The sequence below is a fragment of the Pempheris klunzingeri genome, chromosome 5 (assembly GCF_042242105.1).
Source record: "Pempheris klunzingeri isolate RE-2024b chromosome 5, fPemKlu1.hap1, whole genome shotgun sequence".
Lineage (NCBI taxonomy): Eukaryota > Metazoa > Chordata > Actinopteri > Acropomatiformes > Pempheridae > Pempheris > Pempheris klunzingeri.
The window spans coordinates 27,800,570-27,821,497 of record NC_092016.1 but is presented as its reverse complement, the minus strand read 5'-3'; the positions used below and the strand labels follow the sequence as shown (position 1 = coordinate 27,821,497).

At 44.4% G+C, this 20,928-nt stretch overlaps 3 protein-coding genes across 5 annotated transcripts; 1 reads left to right on the top strand and 2 right to left on the bottom strand.

Annotated features, from left to right (window-relative positions):
* Nucleotides 1-912: 912 nt before the first annotated feature.
* chtf8 (CTF8, chromosome transmission fidelity factor 8 homolog (S. cerevisiae)) lies at nt 913-6,051 on the bottom strand. Its single transcript, XM_070830826.1, has 3 exons — nt 5,918-6,051; nt 4,406-4,529; nt 913-1,684 (listed from the first exon to the last, which is right to left on the bottom strand). The coding sequence occupies exons 1-3, from the start codon at nt 5,935-5,937 to the stop codon at nt 1,406-1,408; spliced, it is 423 nt and encodes a 140-aa protein (XP_070686927.1). The 5' UTR covers nt 5,938-6,051; the 3' UTR covers nt 913-1,405.
* Nucleotides 6,052-6,175: 124 nt separating this feature from the next.
* Nucleotides 6,176-14,314, top strand: utp4 (UTP4 small subunit processome component). 3 transcript variants are annotated; one of them, XM_070830816.1, is made up of 17 exons: nt 6,176-6,231; nt 6,332-6,556; nt 6,751-6,939; nt 8,614-8,698; nt 9,037-9,126; nt 9,292-9,503; nt 9,587-9,758; nt 10,864-10,955; nt 11,160-11,256; nt 11,426-11,490; nt 11,639-11,755; nt 12,016-12,172; nt 12,810-12,916; nt 13,027-13,122; nt 13,263-13,448; nt 13,595-13,705; nt 14,002-14,314. In XM_070830816.1, the coding sequence occupies exons 2-17, from the start codon at nt 6,398-6,400 to the stop codon at nt 14,116-14,118; spliced, it is 2,052 nt and encodes a 683-aa protein (XP_070686917.1). In that variant the 5' UTR covers nt 6,176-6,231; nt 6,332-6,397; the 3' UTR covers nt 14,119-14,314. The 3 variants fall into 3 exon arrangements, with proteins under 3 accessions (XP_070686917.1, XP_070686919.1, XP_070686916.1); XM_070830818.1 differs by having other exon boundaries at nt 6,223-6,556; nt 14,002-14,140; nt 14,179-14,314; XM_070830815.1 differs by having other exon boundaries at nt 6,224-6,556.
* A 1,804-nt stretch (nt 14,315-16,118) lies between these two features.
* Nucleotides 16,119-17,705, bottom strand: il17c (interleukin 17c). Its single transcript, XM_070830825.1, is given in 4 exon segments — nt 16,119-16,383; nt 17,268-17,494; nt 17,626-17,646; nt 17,649-17,705. Coding segments are annotated over 4 exon segments (570 nt in total).
* Between the last annotated feature and the right edge of the window lie 3,223 nt (nt 17,706-20,928).

The following is a 20,928-nucleotide window of genomic DNA, read 5'->3' as shown; positions in this document are numbered from 1 at the left end:
TTCACACATAATTCATTCAGGAGGAATCTGAGTTGGAGGAGACTGTTCTTTCATTCACACAGCCTGAAGGTTGGGGGTTCAGTGTCTTGCCTGAGGACACGATTGATGGACGACCCACTAACTCTGAGCCACGGCCGCCCAAACATGGTGTTGAAGCTGTGGGTGACCGTGCAATCGTGTGTGAACAGGAGTATGAAGAGGGCCGAGCACACGACCCTGAGGGGCAACCGTGTGGCGGTGCCTATCTGCAGAGACTGGTCTCATAAAGCCGTGTTGAATCTCAGGTCTCTGCGCTTGATGACGAGCTTGGAGGTAACATGGTGTTGAATGCTGAACTCTAGTCACTGAAGAGCACGCTCCATGTGGGAGAGGGCTCTGTGGAGGGCTGGGCTCATTGCGTCAGCAGTCGATCTATTTGACTTGCATGTGAACTGAACTGGGTCCTTGGAGTCAGGAAGAGAGGAGGTGATGAAAGTTTTGACTAACTGCTATTTGATAAACAGTCAGGCTGGACCAATGAGAGATAACAAAATGTGAAGACATCTGCACACACGTTGGCAGCTCATCCATGGATGCCATCATGTCCAGGCATGTGCAGACCAACTGGCATATAGAGCTGTGGAGTTCACCAGGCAGTGATGGTCTGTTGAAAGAGCTGCTATGGAGTTTCATGAAGGCAAGTGTGGGAACCAGAGTTTTTGCAGCTTGACCCAAAATACTACATTTAATGGTTCTTTATTTTTTATTATTTTCTACATTGTAGATGTGAAGACATCAGAACTATGAAGGAACACATTATGTACAATTATGTAGTCGTGTTCAACAAACAACCTCATGAAGCTGGCTGAGAAAATGTCAAAGGTGTGCAGACAAGACAACAGACAACATCCCACTCTTGTGCCACTCTTTTAATCAGCTGTCCTTCCACTACATACCAGATAGAAATAATAATTCAACTATCATCATCATTTTTTCGATGATACTGAAATGAATTCAATTGTGACAAATGCATTCTGGGAAATATGAAGAACTATTAATGGGTAAATGGATCAGGTACACCTATTTCAAATCAAACAACTCCATCACAAGACTTGTGGAATAATAAAGTAATTATTAAACAGTCAGTTTACTTTTCCAGTTACTTACAGTCCGAAAATATTGTTTTCATTTTTGCTTTGTAGTATTCAGTATTCCAATCAGAATGGGATTCTATGAATCTCAGAAAAATAACATTTCATACTTGTAAGGAAGTTAAAGGTCGACAGTACTGATCAACTACAATGTACAACAACAAATGTATAAGCGAACTGAGTAGCATAACTTCTACGTGTAATTCAGTTTTAAAGGCCACTACAGATGGATCAGTTTGTTCCCATCGCATACAGGAGGAGGAAATATAGTCACGCTACGCCTTCTTGGGTACGTTAGTGATGATGGGTTTAGGGCGCGTCTTAAAGATCAGTTTCTTTTTGATGAGGGCAGACACAGAGTAAGAAGTGGAGATAGGTCCTTGTGGTCTTGCTGTTTCCATGGGGACGTGCGAGACATCATTATTGTCACCATCGTGGCTGCCCAGGCTATCCTGTGAATGGCTCGAATGTTTGGTGAGGACAGCAAAAGGTTTCTCCAGTTTGACCTGCTTCCCATAGAGAATATGATGTCCTACAATCAGCACCGGCACCCCCTGGTGGACGGAAGAAGAAACACATGTCAGGGAAGGTTTGGCAGAGATATTATGGTATTTTAGAGCTTTACTCAATTTACACCTTAGATTGATTTACTTTAGATTTTGAACTAGACATGAGTATGACATTTCACCTACAGAGCTGTTTATCTGCAGCAACGTTTTTAAAATACTCTAATCTAGGAATTACTGATCAGCAGCTCTATCAAACCTCTACACGTGTAGCCTACTCATTCTGTGCCATGAAGTGCACAGGACCACTTACTTATTGAGCCTTGATTGGTACAAGTAGAGCTACAACTAACAATTACTTTATTAACAATTAGTGTACCCATCATTTTCTAAAAAAGTGACACAACAAACCAAGGTGACTTTATCAACTTCCTTGTTTTGTCCAACCTAAAGCTTGTCAGTTTAACATCACATAAGAAAGGGAAATGCAGAAAAGCCTCATAAGTTGAGAAGCTGGAAGCAGAGAGCATTTGGCATGTTGAAAAATCATAGAAACAATAAACCGATTATCAATATAGTATACAGCTAGGAGGTCCTTGCATTCTGGAAGGACCAGTGAAAAACAGGTCAAAGTGCACATGCCTTCCATTTTATCAAATCACCATATGTACAGAAAGTATTATGTGTAAAAATGTATGTACAGTACTGTGCAAAAGTTTTAGGCAGCTGTGAAAAAATACAGTAAAGTAAGAATGCTTTCAAAAATATAAAAATTTAATTGTTTATTTTTATTAATTTACAAAATGTAAAGTGAGCAAAAAAAGAAAAATCTAAATCAAATCAATATTTGGTGTGACCTCCCTTCAGAACAGCATCAGTTCTTCCAGGTACATTTGCACAAAGTCAGGGATTTTGTAGGATCATAGTCAGGTGTATGATTAACCAGTTATACCAAATGATCAACAATTTCATGTAGGTTGAAATGCAGTCATTAACTGAAACAGAAAGAGCTGCAGGAGGCTTTAAGGTGGGGGAGGAACAGCCAAACTCTGCTACCAAGGTGAGGCTGTGGTTTGATGGCACAGGTCATCATGTTCAGACTGAGCACAGCAACAAGACACAAGGTGGTTACACGGTATCAGCAAGGTCTCTGCCAGGCAAAGATTTCAGAGCACACTGGGGTTTCAAGAGGTGCTGTTCAAGCTCTTTTGGAAAAGCACAAAGACACGGGCAACGTTGAGGGCTGTAGACCACAGGAAACTTATTATACTTTCTTCCCTTTAAAATCAGAAGCAGTCCAGCAGTGCCATCAGCTCAGAGCCAGCAGAAACCAGTGGGACCAGGTAACCACCTACTGTCTGGAGAAGTCTGGCCAGAAGTGGTCTTCAAGGAAGAACTGCAGTCAAAAAGCCATAGCTCCGATGTGGAAACATGGGCAAGTGACTCAGCTTTGCACAAAAACATAGAAACTGGGGTGCAGAAAAATGGCAGCAGGTGCTCTGGACTGAGTCAAAATTTGAAATAGTTGCAGAAGGCAGTTTGTCCACTGAAGGGCTGGAGAGCAGCACAATACTGAGTGTCTGCAGGCAACAGTGAAGCTGGTGGAGGTTCCTTACAAGTTTGGGGATTTGATCAGAGTTAATGGTGTCCTCAATGCTGAGAAATACAGGCAGATACTAATCCCTCATCAATACCATCAGAGGCGTCTGATTACAATACAAATGTATTCTGCAGCAGGTCAACCACCCCGAACATGCAGCAAATGTCATTTGGAACTATTTTCAGCGTAAAGAAGAACAAGGAGTTCTGGAAGTGATGGTGTGGCCCCAGAGCCCTGATCTCAGCATCAAGTCTGTCTGGGATCACATGAGGAGACAGAAGGATCTGATGCTGCCTACATCCACAGAAGATCTGTGGTTCGTTCTCCAACATGTTTGGAACAACCTACCAGCTGAGTTCCTTCAAAAACTGTGTGCAAGTGTACCTGAAAGAACTGAAGCTGTTTGGAAGGCAAAGGGAGGTCACACCAACTATTGATTTGATTTAGATTTTTCTTCTCGCTCACTTTGCATTTTGCAAACTGATAAAAATAATTAATTTTTGAAAGCATTCTTACTTTACAGCATTTCTTCACACCTGCCTAAAACATTTGCCCAGTGCAGTATATTAAATCACTACTCAGTGTATTAACAGCAGACATAAAACGTTGAGAGTAACTGCAAATTACCCTGTTGGCCTCTTTAGATCAGGGCTCTGGTCAAAAGTTAAATAGTTTTCTTTGAGGTAAAGTTTCTCCAAACAAGATCTAGAGTCTACAGAGAATACAAATCCACAGCCCACTCTTAGAGGAGGGTAGATATACTCTACACTACATAGACAGTAGAAATACTCAACAGTTGATTAACAGAACATTAACTGAGAGCTATTTTAATGAATGATTTATCATTTAAGTCACACAACAACACCCAAAAGGCTCTGGTTCCAGCTTCTCTAATGAGAAGTGTGTGTTAATCTTACATCTTTGTATTTCCAATTGTTGGACTGGTTGGATGAAACATTCGATTTGAAGACATCACCTCTGGCTCTGGGATGAGCATCTTTACCATTTGTACATTTTATAGACCAAAAAATGATTTGATCAAATAGTTGTTAGCTGCAGCTCAAATACAAACTCTGTTGTATCCGAAGTAAACTAGTCACTGCGCTTGGCCACAAACTCTATTTGGAAAGCAGCAGTATTTCTTTTCTCTTCCTATGGCTTTAGTTTACCTCCTTGGTGTAAAGCAGATCTCCCATCACATTTCCTCCCAGACCTGAGTTGTGTCTGGACACCATTTCTCCCTGCAGCTCCACCAGCAGCCACTCCGGAGGACTGCTGCCGTCCGCACTGCCTCTGCAGGGGCACATTCACAGAAGGCTTCATAGTGGAAACACGTCAAAACTGAAGGAGAGGGGCTCTCAGCTCAAGCTTTAGCCTCCACAATGTACACCACCCATACTGGAGGGAGCAGAAAAGTGGGCACAATACGATGAAACACTTCAGAATCACAGGAGATACTTTTCAGCACAGTATCCGTTCTTAGAAGCACTTTTCCCCTGATACCCAGTCAGTGTTAGCTACCTTAATATAGGTACTACTAATGACAACGAGGACATTATTAACTCTAAGTAGCCTGCTGACAGGCCGCCAGGAGTGACTGTAACAGTAACTGTAACAGTGACAGTAACAGTGACTGTAACAGTGACTGTAACAGTGACAGTAACAGTGACTGTAACTGTAACAGTGACAGTGACAGTAACAGTGACTGTAACAATGACAGTGACAGTAACAGTGACTGTAACTGTAACAGTGACTGTAACAGTGACAGTGACTGTAACAGTGACTGTAACAATGACAGTGACAGTAACAGTGACTGTAACAGTAACAGTGACAGTAACAGTGACAGTAACAGTGACTGTAACAGTGACTGTGACAGTAACAGTGACTGTAACAGTAACAGTGACAGTAACAGTGACAGTGACTGTAACAGTAACAGTGACAGTGACAGTAACAGTGACTGTAACAGTGACAGTAACAGTGACTGTAACAGTAACAGTAACAGTGACAGTGACTGTAACAGTAACAGTGACTGTAACAGTGACAGTGACTGTAACAGTGACTGTAACAGTGACAGTGACAGTAACAGTGACAGTGACTGTAACAGTAACAGTGACTGTAACAGTGACTGTAACAGTAACAGTGACTGTAACAGTAACAGTGACTGTAACAGTAACAGTGACAGTAACAGTGACAGTGACTGTAACAGTGACAGTAACAGTGACTGTAACAGTAACAGTGACTGTAACAGTGACAGTGACTGTAACAGTAACAGTAACAGTGACTGTAACAGTGACAGTGACAGTAACAGTGACTGTAACAGTAACAGTGACTGTAACAGTAACAGTAACAGTGACTGTAACAGTGACAGTGACTGTAACAGTAACAGTGACTGTAACAGTGACAGTGACAGTAACAGTGACTGTAACAGTAACAGTGACTGTAACAGTAACAGTAACAGTGACAGTAACAGTAACAGTGACTGTAACAGTGACAGTAACAGTGACTGTAACAGTAACAGTGACTGTAACAGTAACAGTGACTGTAACAGTGACAGTGACTGTAACAGTAACAGTGACTGTAACAGTGACAGTGACAGTAACAGTGACTGTAACAGTAACAGTGACTGTAACAGTAACAGTGACAGCACCAGTAACGGTGACGTCAGATGAAGTGAGTCTTACCGTAGCAGAATTTGAACCATCGTCCTGTCAGAGAGCCAAAGTGGTCGTTGCACATGAACAAACTAAAAGTGGGAGAAATGCTCTAAAGCTTCCACCACATCAGTTCTGCTAGCAGCCAGCACGCGCTGTCTCCGTTCGGATTGTGAGTGTAGCGTTGATTCCAGATTTCCCGCCAGTTGTCATGCTGCCAGTAGGATGACGTATTTCCGTTTCCTCTGGCCTGGTAATCATTACCGGTTCAAAGGTTCCCAACGTGGCTCGTGATGTTTTCCAGCGTGTGGACTTAACAGCAACGAGAGTTTAGCAACCAGCAGGTGAACAGTGTTTCCAGGGAGCGGAAGTAGTGAAAGAAGCTGTTAAACACATTCTCACCTGTTTATCTCCAGGGTCTCACCTCACACCTCCACATTCTAGTGACGGAGAGCAGCTGGGCTTCTGCTCCGGACCCTCCGTGTGTGGGTCTTGTCCTGGACGGTAGACATGGGGGAGTTTAAGGTGCACCGTGTCCGCTTCTTTGACTACATGCCCAGCGCCATCACCGCCATGGCGTTCAGCAGCAGCACGGAGCGGCTGGCTGTCTGCCGCGCTGATGGAGCTCTGGAGGTCTTCAACTTCTCTGACAACTACTTCCAAGAGAAGGTAAGAGCTCAGAGACACGTGGGTCACTCACTAGGGCTGTGTTGTGATTGATGAAAGCTGTGGTAGTAAGAGTTTAATGACCGGTGAACAGTCAAACTGTGCCCTACTGAAGAGGCTCTGAGGCAGGAGATGAAGTACTCAGGACTTCAAGATGTGGAGGGATAACCCCCCCCCCCCCTTGTCTTGCTGCACAGGTCATCCCAGGACAGGACGGCAGGGCTGTGGAGGCTCTCTGCTGGGTGGGCCAGCGTCTGTTCAGTGCTGCTTTGAATGGAGAGATCACAGAGTACGACCTGGAGAACCTGAGGCCCAGGTACACTGTGGAGGCCTATGGAGGACCCCTCTGGACCATCAGTGGCAACAGCCAGGGAACACTGCTGGCGGTGGGTGAAGACTGAGTAGATAAAACATGCTAACGTTGATCTACCTCGGGCCCTGCAGCTTTAGTTTGTTAATCCTGAGATGGCAGAAACTCTCGGTTTTCATTTGCAGGAAGAGGTTGCTATGGTTACTAACTCCATCAGTTACCGCAGGAATCTAACTTGCTCATCTGCATGTTTCTGTCTGTCTCCTTCCTCTTATTTTCTCACTGATTTAGTCTGGATCATTAGTGGAGGTTCAAACTCCTGGTTGGATATTTGTTACTCAGGACTATCTATAGGCACTGCTTTTGAATACATCTGCTGACACAATCGCTCTGAAGCTCACTCATGATGTGAGTGGTCGCACTTTGTTCATATTTCTGAGTGAGTCTGAATGTGATGTTTTTCCTTTTTTTAAAATAGGCTGCATCCGAACACGTTTTAACAGCATTTTAGTGACTAGTTAGAGTTTAAGATTGTAACTATGGTTTCCAGTGGCAGTAAACAAAGTGGATATGTAAATGGTCTGTATTTGTATAGCACCTTTCTAGTTATTTCAACTACTCAAAGCGCTTTACATCACATCCTCATTCACACATCAATCATACAGGAGGAATGTAATTTGGAGGAGACTATTCTTTCATACTCATTCACACACTGAAGCCAGCTAGTTGGGGTTCGGTGTCTTACCCAAGGACACTTCGACATGTAGGAGCTGGGGATCGAACCCCCGACCTTCTGATTGAGGGACGACCCACTCTACCACTGAGACCAATGTCTCTTTGCACCCTGCACCAGGTAGTTTAAACAAACTAAATAGCCTCATGTTATTTATCTTATTTACATGACGGCATTTCTGTCTCTACATGGTCGCGCGTTTACAGTTCTCCTCTGCTCTCTGGATCGCGCATAGTGGAGTTCCACCCTATGTGCGCATGCACACACACACACACACACACACACACACACACACACACACACACACACACACACAGGTGAGCACACTCCCACCAGCAGACAGACAGCACGTGTCGGAAAGTATGTCACGTCAACCCAATGAAAAGCAGAGAAAAATATCTGCGTTTTTCATCACTCCCAGGGTGGTGAAGCTGGAAACACTCGCTCTGTAAATCTAGGGGAAACACTGGAGAGGTGAGATAACTAAACCACCACAGCCTTAGAGGGCTACAAACACAGGATGTCGAACACCAAACACAGAGCGTGCCTACCTTCCCTCGACCCTCAAATACAAATCACCAAACACATTATTACTGGATCAGATTGTCATCTTAAAGTCATGTCTCTGTCTCTGATCTTTTAAACTCTTCAGGTGCTGGCCTCTGTTTTGTCTTGATCCTCGATCTTTAAAGGAAATGTAGGTGTGGTGAATGAATGAATGGATAACACAATAAAATGTTGTGTGAACTTGTTTCTTTTTCAAAGTGACCGTCTGCATATACATACATTAATACCTCTGAAGTCCACTGGATCTAAACCTGGTTAAACTGATTCCCCCGTTAGCATGGTGAATAGTAGTATCAGAGCTCCACTGATTGCTTCTTCTGTTCACTGTGAACACGCTTCTGTCACGTTCAACAGACTCAGAGTTGATAGAACAAACCGATCGGCTGTGGAACAGAGAACCTGGTGTTGAAGCTGCTCTCTGAATGTTGACATGAATGTCTTCTCTTTCAGGTCGGGTGTGAGGACGGGACAGTGAAAATGTTTGAAATACTGGAGGAGAGAATTCAGTTTCAGAGAAATCTCAACAGGCAGAAAGGTATGAGAGCGAGTTGTTTCCAAGTTATTGGCAGTAACTGGCAGTTCTATTCCTAAATACGTACCTGTGTTTACAGCACTTTGTGTCCTACAGACACTTATTATATTAGTATTTGACTTCCTTGATGTGACCAATGTAACTGTAGGATCACATGTTTAATGGAAAAATATGAAAATCTGAAAACTAAAGAAGAGATGTGTTCATGCTCAGACGGTCTGGTGGCCTGGAGTGGTTGGAACTTTGTTTGGTGATGATTGTTTTCCTCCAGATTTGATCAGTTTTGCTGTGGGTGGCACATTTTGAAGTCCAAAACTTGTTGTTGTGTCTTCAACCTCTAGGTCGTATTATATGTCTGTCCTGGCATCCCTCTGGGAGACTCATTTCTGCTGGTATGATGGACATGATCAGAATCTTTGATGCTGAGACAGGTAAGCAGTTGCAGCTCAATCCTGAAGTGATTAGCACAGAACCTAACATCAGTTAAAATATTCAAATGGAACACCAGAGGATGAGTTTGGTGACTGTTAGATCTATAACTTCATGTCCCCCAATGATACGATCGAGATCTTTCTGTTTGCTTTTGCTTATTTCAGGCCACGCAACACACAGATTGCTGGTGGAGAGAGGTGTTGGAGCAGCCAAGAGCAAAGAGGTGGTGGTTTGGAGCGTTGCCTTCCTGTCTGACTACACCATCGTTAGTACTGACTCTGCAGGAAAGGTCCAGTTCTGGGATGGACTCACGGGAACTCTGGTCAGAACTCAGTTGGTCACCAGGTGGGATGTGTTGGCTCTGTCTGTTTCACAGGTAAGTGTGAAACCAAGAAGTAGGTCACAGCTCACATTAAGGCTAAAGGCGGCTTAAGGTGCACGTCTGTGATGTTTTAACAGGATGAGAGCAGTCTGGTAGCTGGGACATCTGAGGGCACCGTCATCCAGTTCCAGTTCATCTCCTCCACTGTGGGCCAGCAGGATAAGGAATGGGTTCGAACAAGGACCTTTAAAAACCACACACATGATGTGAGGGCCCTCGCCCACACCGACACTGCTGTGGTGTCTGGAGGTCAGTGTTGGATTTGCCATTTGTTTTTTGTGATAAATTTTGTGGCAACAAAGTAAGTAAGTAAGCCCTGAAGTCATACTTTAATAAAATCTACGAAATACAAGACACATTCACCGCTCTATCCTTCCCGTCTGGTTTTTAACCAGCTCTTGTTTCAGGAAGTGACGTCGGCCATGTTACATGTTTTTAGTCGTGGCTCTTTCAGTAACTGTTCATCGGTCACTCGATCACCACTCTTGGATGGATTGCCATGAAATTTGGCACCGACATTCGTGCTTCCTCTCTGGGTGAATTTGGAATAACTTTGGTGATCCCTTAACATTTCCTTCCTCGTCAAATCTTTGGTCATGAAGCCAAGAACCGGACAAATCAAACACCTGCAGTCTTTGCATCAGCCTCAGCTTTACTTTGTGTTGAGTGCTCATGTTGTTAGGCTAAAGCTAAACTGACATGGTGCTCTTTTGTAAATGTTACAGTTACTGCACTCGTTGTCATTGTGAACATATTGCTTACAGAGCTGCTAGCATGCCTGTAGTCTAGTTTACACTATTCTCAGCATTAAGACTCAAGATGACACTGATAATTCTATCTGGTGGTATTTTAATGCAAAGCCATTGCTGTCTGCATGCACCATGAAACATAGTGTTATACTGGATAATATTGTAATCGCTGCAGTGAAACAGTGCTGTCTTCAGCTGGATATACAAAGAGTCTGAGTCTGCATCATGGGGGGAAGTTGCCACACTCTTTTATTGTGTATTTCTTGGTTTTTCTCTTTATAAGACTTTATTTAGACCAGCGATAGAACTGCGTGCAAAATCACATCCTTCTCATTCATTTCAGTGAGACCACAACAGTGCTCTGACAAAAAAGTTGAACCTGGCTCAACTTGTGCAATAATATGTTCCAATGCCACGCAAAAACTCATTGGCTAATCCAATGATGCCTGCAAGTGCTCATCTCTGGTATTAATCCAGACGCTTTGTATCCCGTGTGTCCAGAACGCAGGAGTCTGTGCTGTACTCTGCTGTAGTTATACAGTCAGTCACACTTTATTCTACATGATGTGAAGGTGATCATGCGCTGATGTTTGTAATCCTGTCAGGAATGGACACCCAGCTCGTAGTGCGCCCCCTGCTGGACAAGGTGGAGAAGAATACCCAGGAGGCAGCGCTGCGCAGAATAGCTTTCCCACATGTAATTATACATTTAGTGAAAAGAAATGACCTTAAACAGATCATTAGAGTTGATGAGCAATATTTGGAAAAGGGCTTAAAATGTGATTTGATGTGTCTTATTTGATGTATTAGTTATTTAGTGTGTAAGAAAGCTCCTTGTAAGGCCACTGTAGAGCAGGACTGTTGTCGTGGTGACATGCTTACCTCTGCCTGTCTCATGTAGAGAAACCTGGTCTGCTGTGCAAAGAAAGCAGGGCTGCTGCTCTTCCAGTTCCCCGATCACTTAGAGCTGTGGAGAGTAGGGGAGAGTGATGGTCATGGTGAGGAAAACACACACACACAGAATCCTAGAGATGCATTTATGATACTAGACATTCACAGCAAAGCTTGTTGTGTGAAATAAAGGAGATCTGATAGTGAAACGTCGTCTATGTCCTGTTGAACAGTTGTATAGTGTCGTCATTGTGCTGGCTGGTACTGTGTTGACAGGTAAGCCTGGGGAAAGTCTACCTGTGAAGAGACAGCCAGAGAAACTGATCCAGCTGAAGAGCAAGGTGTGTTCTGACGACAGAGACCTGACCTGTGTGTGTGTGTGTCAGTGCTGCAGGAGGTCCATATTACCTGCCAGCTGTCCTCACTGCATTTCACCATGTTGTGCCCGTTTATTGAATCTTTGAACTGACAGCGTGCCGACTTTTGCAGGGAGAGGATCACATCTGCTGCAGTGCTTTGTCTCCATGTGGAGGCTGGCTTGCATACTCGACTGTATCCAGGGTCCATCTCTACAGGTTACAGTACAACAACATCAACATCACCAAGGTGGGCTCCTCAACACTGTCCCCTAACATCATGTTGTGTATATGAGTTCTCTAACTTTAGTGAGCCACTTGGCTCAGACAGACAGTAAAACATCCCCAGCTCACTCATTCTAGATCAGCTCACAGCACGAGCTAAGTCCTGTAAACATTTGGGGTTTGTTTGAGAGCTTCGGTGTTCCGTTCTTGTAGACGGTTTGTGTGTCGGTAATGACGACCATGACGCTCAGCCCTCCCCCGTCTCCTCCCTCTTACTCCCCCCAGGTGCCCAAACTACCTAAAGAACTCCGCTCAGCCCACCAGCTCTGCTTCTCCTCTGACTCCTCCAAACTCTTTGCCTCCTCCAACCATTCTTCAGTCGTTGCTGTTGCCCTCAGCCACCTGGAGTGCAAATACCTTCAAACTCTCAAATCCAAGTCAGGTCAGTCCGAGTCCAAGTCCAGAATGCTCCTGGGATTTTTTTTTTAAAGATATTGTAGAATTGTGAGCAGCGAATTCCACTGAGACAGTCGCCTTAGAAGAACATTAAATATTCAGTCACTGTGTTGTACTATCAGTTGATCGTGGTTCTTGTTTATGTTGTTGACTGCAACAGGAGCAATTTCCCCTTTTCCACAGAAAATCCTGTAATTCTGTCTATGATGCCGCACTGTACTCCACTATTACCAAACTACAGGGTGGAAACTGATTGACTGATTGATTTCCATGCCTGCTTTGCTAATTAGACAGCAGGACTTCAGTAGGATGTTGTCAGACAAAGCCTTACCCCCCCCCCCCACACACACACACACACACACACACACACACACACTTTCTATCTTTGTGACCGTCACAACTAAGTCCTGACCCCAACCTTTACTGTAACCTGATTATATACTTCACCTTAAAACTGTCCTCACAACAATGGTGTGCAACAATTTGTTCTCATAACTATAAAAGACATGTATGTTTATGTGCGCACACACACACACACACACACACACACACCTACCTTAACCTGCCATCCTGTAGCTCTTGTATTTGTCAGTGCACAAACAGTCTCTGTGTGTGATGTCCAGGCTCCAGACAGCCAGTCCACTTGCTGTTTGTCAGTGACGATGGCAGGTGGCTCGCTACGGCAAACACGAGCTGTGAGATTCACATCTACAACCTTCACAAGCTAAAGGTGAGGATGGCGTTCATGTTTTCCTCGTCTGTCGGTTCCTGATAGTTCTTAGAAAGTAAAAAGCCAAAACAACGGTAAATTCCTAATGCCTCTGTAATGTATGTCTGCAGCTTCACTGTACAGTTCCAGTGTACAGCTCATGCCCCACCGCCATAGCCATCCACCCAACAACCAGCAACCTGGTGGTGGTGTATGCTGACCAGCAGGTAAACTCTACATTACAATACCATTCTAATGGCCGAGACAAGACCAGCGTAGCATACATTTTCTCTGTAACACTGAGATGGATATGCTTTACAGATATCATTACAATGTATTTCCTGGTGTGTGTGTGTGTGTGGTGCAGATCTTTGAGTACTCTCTGGTGCAGAGGGAATATACCGACTGGAGTCGGAACCTGCAGAAACGAGGACTGCACTCTCTGTGGTTGGAGAGAGACACACCGGTCACCCACATCGCCTTCAATCCTAAAAACCCCGCTCACATCATTTTGCACGACATGTACATGTTCTGCATCATTGACCAGAGTCTGGTATGTGATCAGTATATCGACGGTCCGCCCTGCTAACACTAGTGACACCAGCTTCTGTGTCAGTGCCACGCGTGTGTTCGTTCTCTTGCTCTCAGTGAAAGCAGAGCGGTGATGGTTATATTTCTGTTCTCTTTTTCCATATGTAGCCTCTCCCTGAAGCAAAGACTCTGCTGTACAACCAGATGACAATGAGGAGTCTCCCTGAGGCGGAGAGGAGCACACACAGCCACGCTTTTAAGATATGCAAGAATTTCCAGGTACCGTGATGAGTCTGAGCACATCCATGCTCCACGTTAACTGCTGCACTGCTTCAAAGTGGGGATTCAGATGAAGAAGAGGCGTACATTAAAACAGGACAGTGGGCGGGGGGGGGGGGGTCAGGAACCTACTCACTATTTTCTTCATTATCCAAAGTCTGTTTGTTGTGGTGCACTGTATAAGATGACTGTTATCACGCTAACCCGTCAAGAACACACTTAACTAAATGATACAGATGTTTTCAATCAAATTTTTTTCCAGTAATCTCGGTGATGTGTTCTGATTTGTCCCCCAGCATCTCCTGTGTGTGAGGTTACTGGAGGACCATTCTCTGGTTGTGGTGGAGCGCCCCCTGCTGGACATCATGTCTCAGCTGCCTGCACCTGTCCGGCAGAAGAAGTTTGCCACATAAATGAAGTGAAGAGGTGTTGGAGGTGTTGGAGGTGCTGGAGCCCAGATGCTCATGTTGGAGGAAGGGACTGTACGGTGTTAACTGACTGGTACTCCGACATCTGAAATAATTCTCTAAAAGTGTGTCACCACTCTGTGTAAAGTGATTTGATCGACATAATAAATAGAACCATTTACTGTCGTTCATGTTCGACCAACAGGTGTATTTAATTTGTGTTCCAAGAACAAACTTAGAGAGTGTGTTCATGGATGATAGAGAGCTCTACAAAGTACAGTTTCACGAGCTTAAAATAAATGTGGACCTTTTTGATTGGTGTGAGTAGCCTCCTCTATATCTACACAGCTGCTGCCTCATTTCATCTGTGGTGATGAAGACTACACTCAAACTAATACAAAGCCATCACGTTCAAATCAACAGACATGTTCTGAATGTCATAGTAAGCAAAATAGGATCAGATTTCTCTGGGGATCCCATCTTATCTCATATAGCAAGGATATTAAATGATTTTGAGCTCTATATTCCATTAGAAGGGAACCCGATCCTATGTCCAGAATCTCCAGTCACCAGGTCTAAACCCAGGGGAAGTTTTTGAAATGTGGAAGCCCCCATTGATCTTGTAACTCACATTGCACTGTGCATGTACACAAGTTCACATCAGCACACAATGCTGCACGTGGCAGACTGCTCATGACCGCTGCATCATTTGACGGTCTCTACGTGACAGACGTTTATGACTTGTACACAGTAGGAAAAACACAAGTGCTTAAAACGACATGACGGTGACAGGGGAGCCAGCACGCACACTGCCAGGACCCTGAAACCTAAAAACAGAAGCGGCTGACCAGAGTTCAGCTATTACTCATTTTACGTTTACACCCGTGACATGTCAGCAAATATTATGTGAAAAAAGTCCAGTAATGAAAATAATCAGTGGATCGTGATGCAAGACAGAACCACAACATGAGCTGCTGATGCTGAACTATACTCTCAGGTCTCAGGTTCAACTTAACTGCCACATAATTCTTTACACAAAGATCCACGCGTCACAAGGACTCCACTCTGGCAGTTCCACCCTCTGTTTTACCTTTAGCCACCGTTAAAGCAACCACATGGCTACAATGTTCAGTCTAGTTTGTGTTTATACTTTTTTATTTCTCACTTGTATTTATCATAATTCACAATTACTATATTATGTAGTGTCTCTATAGTGTATTTACATGTTATGGCTGTAAAACAATATGTACCCACCACAATAGTTTCTAAAATGGATTCCGGACTTGGAGCCAAGTCATTAAATTGTGAATCTTTGGTACATTTGGTAGAAGTCTTTATTATAGACTTTATTATGTTAGCCATGTCCCCCCCCCCCCCCCCCCCCCAGAGCACCGGTATAGATGATAGATGGATCAGTGAACCTGGGATGCTCACACGTCTCATCACAGTAGAAACACACTACTTTGAAACGAAACATTTGTCTTTATTTTGCTTCAAAGAAGCTGAACTTTTAAGTCTTTGAGTCCCACTGGGACAAAGTGATAAGATATCCAACATAAATGAATACAAAGTCCTCCTCCACTCATGACAGAACAAACCAAATAAATAGATAATTATTACAATAGTAATAGTTAAATAGTAGTAGTTAAATAAAAGCAGAAAACTATACAAGAACTATACAATAGCCATTTTTTTCGATGACAAGGCCATCAATGTGAAAAGAGGTACATAGTAAATACCCATTTTACCTTAGCTGCACTATGCAGGGCTGTAAGAGGTCGTAATAATGAGAATAAAGGGCCTCTAAGGGCCTACCACACACATACACATGTATCACCCATGATGTCATCATTAGGACGATAAATAAGAAGAGGCTGTTGTGACGTCTGAAGGGATGTCGGCTGTGTTCAGATGAAACTCTCAGAGACCAGCTGGACCGGCTTGGAATGACTTTTCAGGAAGAAGAATCACCACAGTGACTGCAGCGTGGCTCTGATAGATCCCCTCTAGGCGGAGGTCTTCACTCTGGCACAGGTGCAGCCCACAGTTACCTCCACAGTCACCGGCTTCAGCTGGTACTTCTTTCCATCGCTGCAGAGCTCCCTCTTGAGAAACACCCGGCTCTGCTTTATGGGGACTGAGTTGTAATTGTGGCTCTCCACTGGTAGTTTCTTGTGCTGGACTGAGCTGTCCTGAATCAGGATGCATCCTGAACACAGGCACTGGGCCTCCGCATAGGTGGAAGGAAAGTGATCCTGCTTTGTTCGAAGTCTGGAAGGGAATAAGACGACTCAGTGAGCGGCTTCTCCAAAGACATCCCATAAAATTACGCTTTCCTGAAAATGCACTTGATTCACACAGTATTGTAAATATAAAATTCTTTTGTTGATAAGTGAATGTCTTTTACAGATTCAGCCAGTCAACTAATTGTAATTGGTTTAGGCCTAAATGCCAGTAGGTGTTAAACCCAGTGGCTCTATGGCTCAGACCCCCCCGGTGAAGAGTCACTACATGAATCCAGTGATATAAAGTACTGCTACACTTATTTACCTTCCTTCCTTTGGACTTGATCATTTCACCTCTTTAGGCATCAAACATGTATCTAAATGAAATCATGTCTGTGGTGAAACTGCGAGCAGCTCATAGACATTTCAGACATGACGAGGGCCCCTCCCTCCCAGAGACAGCCTCTCAGTCAACATCGGTCCAATCAGCCAAGAAAGATGGGGATGACTGGTTTAATATCCAACAATGCAGGTTAGACAGGTCAGACCAGCCATGGAAGTGCAGTTTCACATCTAGGCACTGGAGAGCAAGAGGTGCTGGGGGGGGGGGACTTTCTCCTCTTTCAGAGCACGTCATCGACACTTAAAGCACTTGAAGGTTATGTTTGTCAGTGCTGCCTGTAACATGGTGGTGATACACTGACACCCTTCACCTCCACACAGTTAGAACGTTCAGGTTACTTCACTGAAGAAGTTCTTTGGACTGATGGATTGTTAGTGACAGCAGAGGAACTTGGAAAAGGAGGACCCACTACAGTCTGCGCTGTTGCCCATAGCAACGGTCTGGGACGCTGCCGTGCTGACCAATCACAAGGAGGTATTCCCCCCCCCCCCCCCCCCCCCCCCTTCCTCGCAACGCCATGTACTCACACATATCTCCAGGGGGACAGGGACCTGCCGCTGACGTGCGGAGGTGGGGGCTGCTGCAGGTACAGCTCCACGGGGCAGACCGCAGCTGAGTCCGGCGCCGCCGCAGAGGGAGGCTGCGGAGGCTGCGGGTAGTGGCTCCGCAGCTTCCTCCCCGCCGCCTCCCCCAGCTCCTGAGCATCATAGCACCGGCTCCACACGGGCACGAAGAACAGGCTAAAGATGAGAATCTGTGGAGGGGCGGACAGACAGACAGACAGACAGACAGTCAGACAGACAGTCAGCTGAAGCGATGGAGAAGGCAGAGAGCACCAGCACCTGTCCGGTCCGGTCCGGTCCGGTCCGGTCCGGTGTCACTCACCTGCTTCACGTCCATCCTCTGTGTCTCTCCTCGGACAGTCTGCCAACCAGGGGATCTACTGAGCTCTTACCTGCCATCATGCTCACATGTCCACTATTTATTGAGCGGTGTTGCCTCCCTGGGAAAAACCAGTGGCATGAGGAAATGGAAACGCGCTTTATTTCCTGGACTTCCTCTTTTCTAATGCAAGTAACTGTGTGTGTGTGTGTGTGTGCAGGAGACAACACACACAGCCCAGGAGTTTTCCACACACACACCAATAGAAAAATAAACTCACACTCAATATGTGTGTGTGTGTGTGTGTGTGTGTGTACTTCTTACTCCTGTGTGGGCACAGATCCTAATAATTATTATCATACTAATTACATCATTCATTTAGAAACAAAAGGACAGAATGAAATGTGCTTGTGTCAGAATGCTCTATTCTGTCTTCATTTCATTCTGAAACATACATGACAGTTTTAGCCATAGACAACACACACACACACACACACACACACACACACACACACACACACACACACACACACACACACACACACAGTGTAAACATAGAAAAGGTAACAACAACACCACTGTTGAGTTTCTGTATGGCAGGTCTACATGCACAGTGCTGTGTGCAGTCTCTTTAGATGCTGTAGATAAATGACTAGAAATGTGAAAACATTTCAAGGGTACGATCAAGAAAGAAAGTAAAAATTCCAGGTCTGTCCACCCCCCCCCCCCCCCCCTTCCGGGGCTGACTCAGGCCACTTCTGATGAGGTAATGCAACTTGTCTGAGTTTATCCCAAAGATAAAAGACATACCAGAGATAGAATGACAGCTATTATTAAACAACCTTTATGATTATAGCTCAGTGGCACCAAGGCTCAGGAGAGTCTTCATTGTTGTCTTTGTATCCTGCTCCCAGCGATTGTTCCAGCACTATTGACTGTCATGTTATTAATACACACACTTTCACCCACCAAAGGGTGACCTGGACTCGTTCCCCTAGCCCAACCATAGACAGTGAATGAACAGAGAAAGCAGAGAGTACACGCCAACATGGGCTCAGTGTATTCCAATGTTCCCCTTATTTAGAAACCTCGAGAGAAGTCTCAAGGCATCTGTGTAAAACTTCCAGAATTTTACAACCAACTCTTTTGTCACACGGGAACAAAAGTACTGATGAATGTGCAAGCTTCAAAGTGTGGAGTGTACCTCCAACACTGCTTTCTACAATGTATTCTGTTTCCCTAAGGGTGAGAGATAAGGATGTCTGTCCAGTCCAGACTCTGTCATTCTGTAACAGACTACATAGAAACACTACAACGCATGTTACTGATTAAAAGGGCACGAGGCGTAAAGCCCACGGCTGTGTGGTCCCACACTGTAACACTCTAGAGGAAGACAGGGAGCACCTCTTACCGCTCTCTTGCTAATTCATTTGTAGGTTGAGAATTTACATTAAAAACATATAATGTTCAGGAGTAAACAAGTGGTTCCTGACTCCTTTAGCTTGTGACCCCTCGCAGAGAAGCAGTCTCTGGTTGTGGCAGAATGTGCTGTGACAGTCCAGCACTGAGCAGCAGATGAGCATTAGAAAGATATCGCTTAATCATGTCACGTGATCTACTTCAGTACACTTCATGATAAAATATCACTGGGACACCTGCAGAAAAGTGCACATGAACATTTAATATCCAGGAATTACCCCTAAGTTCCCATATGGCCCATGTACGAGGATTCCACGCAGTCTTGTTTAGTGTTAGTGCACAGGATAAGATCTGTGTAGTTACCATGAATACCAACAATCGGCACTGCTGACCTGCCGGCGGAAAGCGTGCCGCCAACTGTTGAACTTTATCAACAGAAAATCTCACAGTGTCACGGTGAGCTCACACTAAAACAAGCATGAGCACACAGGATATGATGGAAGCTCATGAGCTGGTTTCATTAACAACATGAATGATGCCGCTATGCAAACAGAAATGATCTAATTAACTTATCCTGTTAGCAGGTTAGCTATACCCAGAGGCCTGGGCTGTATCTTAGCAACACAACCAGGACTACAGACCTGCTACACCAGCACAATGGAATAAAAACAGCTCAAATTAGAATGTGTCTGGCCAGTGTGCAAGCTGCTGTACTCCGTACTACTGTAGGTCAGCACGGTCTAAAGGTCCTGCTTTTACATGCTCACCCACTGAAGCTTCAGTCTGTGCTGAGAATAAGAGTGTGCCGGCTGCAGCAGCTCTAAGTTAAACATGCAGAGAGACTAAACGTGTGTCTTGAACCGTTTTCTGAGATCACTGTAATTACTTTGTTGTCTCAAAAATCATTTCTATGTACAAAGACATTAAAATCTTCTGAGCCTGTAGAAAGGGTTGTTCCCTTCATGGTGGTTCATGGCAGAGAAGCTTGAAATAAAAATCCTTGCACAATCAAAATAATACTGACAAGAATTCAGTCTCTATTTTAACGGAGGCCAACTGCGAAGATGAATATCCCAAACAATGCATGATACAGACCACATCATGTCATCAACAAAGAGGCAATCTGATATCCTGCCGTTCGAAGCTTGGCCGCTGTATGATGAACCTGGTCTGAGGTCGTCATTGGCTTTTCAGTCTGATAACGAGGGAGAAGGCATCACGTCTACAAGAGACGCAACGGCCCCTGACTGTATTGCGGCAGGCATCCCACACCTTTGTTGTCATGGTAACAATAATGAACACGTGGTTCAACATGGTTGCAACAAAAGCAGGATGATGGTTTGGGTCAAAATAAGGACATCGGTTGTGTGTGCCTTGTGCAGGAATGAGAATGGTTCAGGTGTATTCTTCAACAGAGAGCAGACTTTCTTATGTCATGATGTTAACGATGAACTCGATTTGCAAATTCATTTGTGGACACATGGGGAGAAAGGTGTGAGCATCAATGACGGATTAATTTGGAACTCAACATAATAGTTTGAAAATCCAAAATGCTGTCGTCCTCCAGCACTGTGGTTCTTTCAAAACTTGTCCCTTCATGTCTGAATAAAGTAAGAAACATTAACTTATCCCTGCTCCTGGCTCCTTTCATATTACATGTTGTTTTTTAATGATTTTAGTAGAAAACTACAGATTAGAAAACTAAGAGAAATGTTGTTGCTGTTGTTGTTGCTCGGTGACGTGGTGTTACAGTGTCTGTGTGTGCATGTTTGTGTGTGCATGAGTGTGTGTGTGTGTGTGTATGTATGAGTAAATTCATCTCAGCATAGCTTTATTGCTTATTGATTAATAATGTATTTACATAGGATAAAAAGGCACCGTAACTTT